Here is a 6,000-nt window from a genome sequence, read left to right on the forward strand (position 1 = left end):
ATTCATGAATCTTTTCATTCAACTAGCCTTAAATGTCCTATAAATGTGATGACCACCTTCTATTTACCCACTTTGTACTCACCATTCTAAACTCATGTCATGTGTCAAATTGCTCAATTATTACCTAAGTATGAGTTGAAAAAAGACACATAACATGAGTTTAGAATGATTGGCAAATGAATGATGGTTGACAAATTTACTTAAATGGATTGTATATGACCGCTATGGTTGGTTAACTTGTGTGTATATATATATATATATATCATTTAATTATACAAATTTACATTTAATTTTATAAAATATAATAAATGAGTTGTTGAGATTTTTTTTTTTAGAGATTTGATATTTTATTCTCTATAATAAGTAATTCTAAGAGGAATGGTTAGAGATACTCTAACTACTATATACATATTATTTGATATTTCACGGGGAAGGAGGGGTCGGTATTCATGTATAGCCATAGTCGATCGATGTTGATCCAAATGTGACATCTGCAACACCCATCTCACGTGAAATCTATAACTGCTGCTAATTAATCAAACAGATTAAAGCAGTCGATGCATCATCCAGCAGCTACTAAAACTTAATCGACCACCTAATACAGATCAAGATTAATTTCACAAAAAATATCCCAAATTAACAAGTTGTACGTATATGATAATTAAATATTCTTACACAAGCAAATCCAACCAAGGATCGATCGATGCACCAAAATAACAAAAAAGAAGGATTCACAGTATCATAGGATATGAGCATGACTGCGGTGGTTATTCCTTTCGAGGAATCCCTCCAAGACCACCCTCTTCTTGTACTCGTCGGAGCTGAAATCCAAGTGATCATCACGAGGATGAGGAAATGTATTGCCGGCGGTGGAGGATGACATTGTTGTTGTTGTGAAATTACCATTCTGAGTTAAGCGAGGGAGGAGGTAAAACCATGCGGCGGTGCAGAGAATGGCGCACAATCGGCCCCATAATACCATAATAATCAAAGTCACCATAATTATAGTCATACCCACCAGCGGGTCCAATCTCTTCGTCGTCATAGTCTTCTCATTTGACACCAACCACGTTTTTCGTGCCGACGATGGAATTGCTCCTCCTCGTCTTGTACGTTTTGGAGTAGTGACCAGCAGCGGTGTTGCCGCCGGAGAGATCACGGTGATGACTGTTTTGGGGGTGGACCCCGACGATAATTTTGACTTATTCTCCTGCTGAACCGGTGAACCTGGTTGGCTGCTGCCGGCAGCGGCTCCCCCAGCTGCTGCTGTTCTTATAGAGTCAACTTTCCGGCAAAAAGACAGCCGCTTCTTCAGACACGCGTAGTCCTTGGAAGCATCTGAACTCTGTGTCCTATTTTCGAGGTTGATCGTGTTGGAGGCTATCTGGAACACCAACAACAAACAACGTACAGCAGATAAATTAAATTACATAATTAAGGAAAATCTACAGTGAAAATCACAGACCTTCATGCATATGATTAATTGATCTACGTACGTACCTCTGGAGGTTCTTGTTTAGAATTAGGGGTCTTATCATAGACAATCAGACTCTGAATTGAGACACCTGGGTCCTCCACGATGTCGGTTACTGGTGGAACTTCAGTCTTGTTGTCAAACATAACATGCTTTGACTTCGGCTCCGGCCCGACCAACTTCGCCGACGGCCTGTGCGGGTTTGGTTCTGCTTGTTTCTCTGATACGGTGGAGATGTCGAGGGGAACCGTTTTGGTGGCGACCGCCTTCTTCAAGCGAAACCCTGACCAACATAACCAGCTGCGACGAATCTTGATCTTGTTGTTGTCGTTGTCATTGGATCGGAGGGTTTTGGTCTTAGAGTATCTGAAACAACCCAGAGAGGTGGTGGTTTTCGGTTTTAAAGGAGGGCTTGTTTTCTCAGGAACCTTGGCCATGGATTTTGAGAGGAAAATAAGGCCGGCATGGAAAATTGGAAATGGAGCTAGGAACTAGTCTTTCAAGACCAACTAGATGCCTGCTTCCTCCCGGACTTGGATTATATATAATGCACTGATTTGCCTACACAAGTATCATAGGTTAATATATATAACTACCAACTATATATAAATCTTACTGAATTTTCCATTCGATTATTGTAGATTGTTTAATAGTTTCATAGATTTGTGATGTAATAATGGGTTTGGTTATGGTTACGACTTGCGAATTTAGGAACATCCTGACTTGGACTTCGTAATTGGAAGTCGTTGCACGTTTTCACCACGTCCACGTTGTCATGATCATCGATTGATGATCCCTAATATTAATTTCAAGTCTCCGCTATATATATATATATAGCTGGTATTTGCCTATTGATGCCTTGCTTAACACTCTCCCTGGCTTTCAAGTTTCAACTAATCCTATTGATTTTTCAACTGGACGTACTCACGCACATATATTCGATCAAGTGTGTGATTTAAGTATATTGTTTAGAGAGTCTGCTATGCACTGTTTTCATCCTTATAAGAAACATCACGATATGTTTATTTTCTATATTCTTGGTATCTCACAATTGTATGCCAATGTTACCGGCTTCATCCCGTCCTTTACTTAAGAATTTCTTGGTTGAGAGTTTGCTATTTGCTAGAGATTTTTATATCTATGGTTTTACATGTGTGAGTGTACATATGCCGGATTGAGCTTTTGTTTATTCTCTTTGTTAGAGTTTATCAAACATATGATGTTAAGTTTTTTTGTCATCCTCCTTTGTTAAATAAATAATAATAATAATAAAAGACCATTCCAGTAATTAATGGTTGCTTTGATAATATATATCCCCCCTGGTGTTGTCATTGTTAATTTGGCATGCTCTTGTATTCTAAATTTCTAATCTTCAGTAGCTAGCTAGCTATGCATATCTTAACTTGGATCCGGCCGGCCTCCTGCTTATTGCACCGAAATTATAAATTTTTTTTAGCATTGGTACGTAACAACCTACAGATTGATTGCTGGTTCTTCAATTAATAGATGCATTATATATGAGAGGATCCTAATTGACACTTCTTCTTTTTTCCTTTTGACGCAGATCCTCTTCATGAGGAACTTTTGAATTGTGTGCTATACATAAGCACCTTATTGGTACAATATAATCTGTAAAAGAAGAACGAAAGTTACAATCTCAAATCTCACCCAGTCACCCAGTCATGACTCCAATCAATCTGGTATTCAATGACCAAAAAACCTACGCACAAGAACGTACTTACAATTTTGGACAGCAATAGTAGCAAAACTAAAACGTGAGCTCCATTCCTTACCCAAGCTGGAGTCCTGGAGGCTGCGCGCAGTGCATGGACTTGATACAAATTATTCCTCTAGGACAAAAAACAATAAAACGCGTCCTGCAGATGAAAAGTTCCTCAAGTAAGTTGATTATTTTGACAAGATCACATTCAAATTATATATATATATATATATATATATATATAGTCTCTATCCAGAGTGAAGCTTCACTCTAAAATTACAGAGTGAAGCTTCACTCTGAAATTACAGAGTGAAATTCCAATTTTGGCACACTTTTCGGTCAAATTTTTTCACTATAAGCGATTCAATATTTAGGTATGTTATTCAATATCATCTCTACAAAATTTCATCTAATTCGGACATCGTTAAGGTATTGAAATTAGATTAAATCAATGAATGAATTAAAACTGTCCAACGTGAACCGTTCGTGTAAATCTCAATTTTGAAAGCTCAAACCACTGTCAAATTGGATGAAACTCTGTAGAGATGATCTTGAATAACATACCTAAATATTGAATCGCTTATGTTGAAAAAATTTGACCGAAAAGTGTGCCAAAATTGGAACTTCACTCTGTAATTTCAGAATGAAGCTTCACTATGGATAGAGACTATATATATATATATATATATATATATATATATATATATATATATATATATATATATATATACTCCTATAGATGTTATCAAACAATCACTAAGGTAAGGTACGATTCCTAAATCTTTTTTCTCATTATGTTTATAGAGATTCGAATCTTTGGTTTGTGATTAAAAGTGACATTTCTTGATTTTTAGATCGACTGTATATAGTCTTATATTTTATATTATGCCACGAAGATAATGAACTAAAAATATAGTGTAAATGAGACAAATATTTGACCTGATATAATCACAACCTTTCGCAAATTTTAGCTTAAACTGCAAAATAGTTCATAATACACGATACTGGAAGAGAAGCATTTCAACCTTTCGCAAGGTCTCCTTAATGAGCATTTTACGGCTCATAAAGCAAAATTATAGATACACGATACCGGAAGAGAAGCATAAAAAAGATTTTCCAACTTACTTTATGAAAAATGGATAATGTAAACTACCATTTCAATATGGCATAAATGCCGATTTGCACCCCAAATTTGGCTGAAATTGTCAATTTGCACCCTGAACTTGCATTTGAGTCAATTTACCCCCTAAACTTGGTAAAAATTGCCGATTTACACCCCGAACTTGTATTTGAGTCAATTTACCTCCTAAACTTGGTAAAAATTGCCGATTTGCACCACATCCGTTAAATTGAACTGTTTTTATCCAATTTTGCGTCACATGTCATGCACATGAGGGGTAATGTTGTCATTTTATATTTATATTTTTCTTAAAACCAAATAAAAAAATCTTTAAAATGAGGATTATTTTGTTAATCAAATTATTTATTTACATCTTTTAGTCTACCTACTTAAACCTACTTTGAATTATATATTCAATATAGCCACCCATTCAAATATAGTGTGTTGTTTATAAATATATTTTCATATGTACACATTGTTGGAGGATGAACAAAACGAGAATAATAACGACGTAATAGAACATAACATAACTGTTTATTGATTGATAATGAGGCCAATATATATGCATTACATAACCACAATCCCGTAGGATTCAGAGTCCTAATCTATTACAGAGATGCGAATCTATCTCTAACAGGAAACCTAATAAAGCTAAGACACACACGATGGTAGAATAGTAATTCTCTTGGAACACACATTTATTTTTAATTTTCAATGTATTTATTTATTTATTTTTTTTCTAATATCTTTTAACATACCATATCACATAAAATAATAAATATATAAATCAATAACATGTTTCGAAAAAACAAACATTGTAGCAAGTGTTCCTCTTAAGTAATTTTATTAATTTATTTCATTATTCAATATAAATAAATATATAATGACAATATTACCCCTTAAATGCATGACATGTGACGCAAAATTGAATAGAAACAGTTAAATTTAACGGATGGGTGCAAATCGGTAATTTTTACCAAGCTTAGGAGGTAAATTGACTCAAATGCAAGTTCAGGGTGCAAATTGACAATTTTTCAGCCAAGTTTGGAGTGCAAATCGGCATTTATGCCTTTCAATATTTGATCTCTTAATATTATTACCGCATATAGTTATTTTAATTTTACTTTTTTATATTTACATTATTGCAGATGGGACAACTATAACAACAACATAATGACTGGTACTCCCCAACGTTGCATAATTTAGCAGGTAAGCCGAAAAGACATAGAGTGTGTGCTGGGTGTGTTGTCAACGGAGTCAAATTTTTTACGGTACATCAAGATTTCAGCCATAAAACCCAAACTATGGTGTCATGGTGGACGAGAATGAATTTCCTTACTATGGAGTGCTACTCGCTGTTGTTGAACTAATCTACGGGGATGGTATATAAGTTGTTCTATTCAAGTGCAAATGGTTCAATACTAACCCTAGTGTGCCGAGGAGTACAAAGATGGATTATGGTTTATTATCAGTAAATACAAACACAAGTTGATATGATAATGAGCCTTTTATTCTTGCTATACAGGCAAAACAGGTGTTCTATCTGGATGATCCAAAGGCTGGTGGAGGTTGGAAAGTGGTTAACATAATGTCACATAGAAATATATGGAGTGCAACTACAGTTAAAGGGGGTGCAGAAGATGATGAAGAGGACGTGGTTGTTGAACCATATCAAGAGCCTTCAAA

General features: G+C 35.3%; 1 protein-coding gene across 1 annotated transcript; it reads right to left on the reverse strand.

Annotated features, from left to right (window-relative positions):
- Window positions 1–589: 589 nt before the first annotated feature.
- LOC126791418 (uncharacterized) lies at window positions 590–2,027 on the reverse strand. Its single transcript, XM_050517870.1, has 2 exons — window positions 1,501–2,027; window positions 590–1,384 (listed from the first exon to the last, which is right to left on the reverse strand). Exons 1-2 carry the CDS (start codon window positions 1,909–1,911, stop codon window positions 740–742), a joined length of 1,056 nt encoding a protein of 351 aa, XP_050373827.1. The 5' UTR covers window positions 1,912–2,027; the 3' UTR covers window positions 590–739.
- Between the last annotated feature and the right edge of the window lie 3,973 nt (window positions 2,028–6,000).

This window comes from Argentina anserina, chromosome 4, assembly GCF_933775445.1.
Source record: "Argentina anserina chromosome 4, drPotAnse1.1, whole genome shotgun sequence".
In the NCBI taxonomy this organism is placed as follows: Eukaryota; Viridiplantae; Streptophyta; class Magnoliopsida; order Rosales; family Rosaceae; genus Argentina; species Argentina anserina.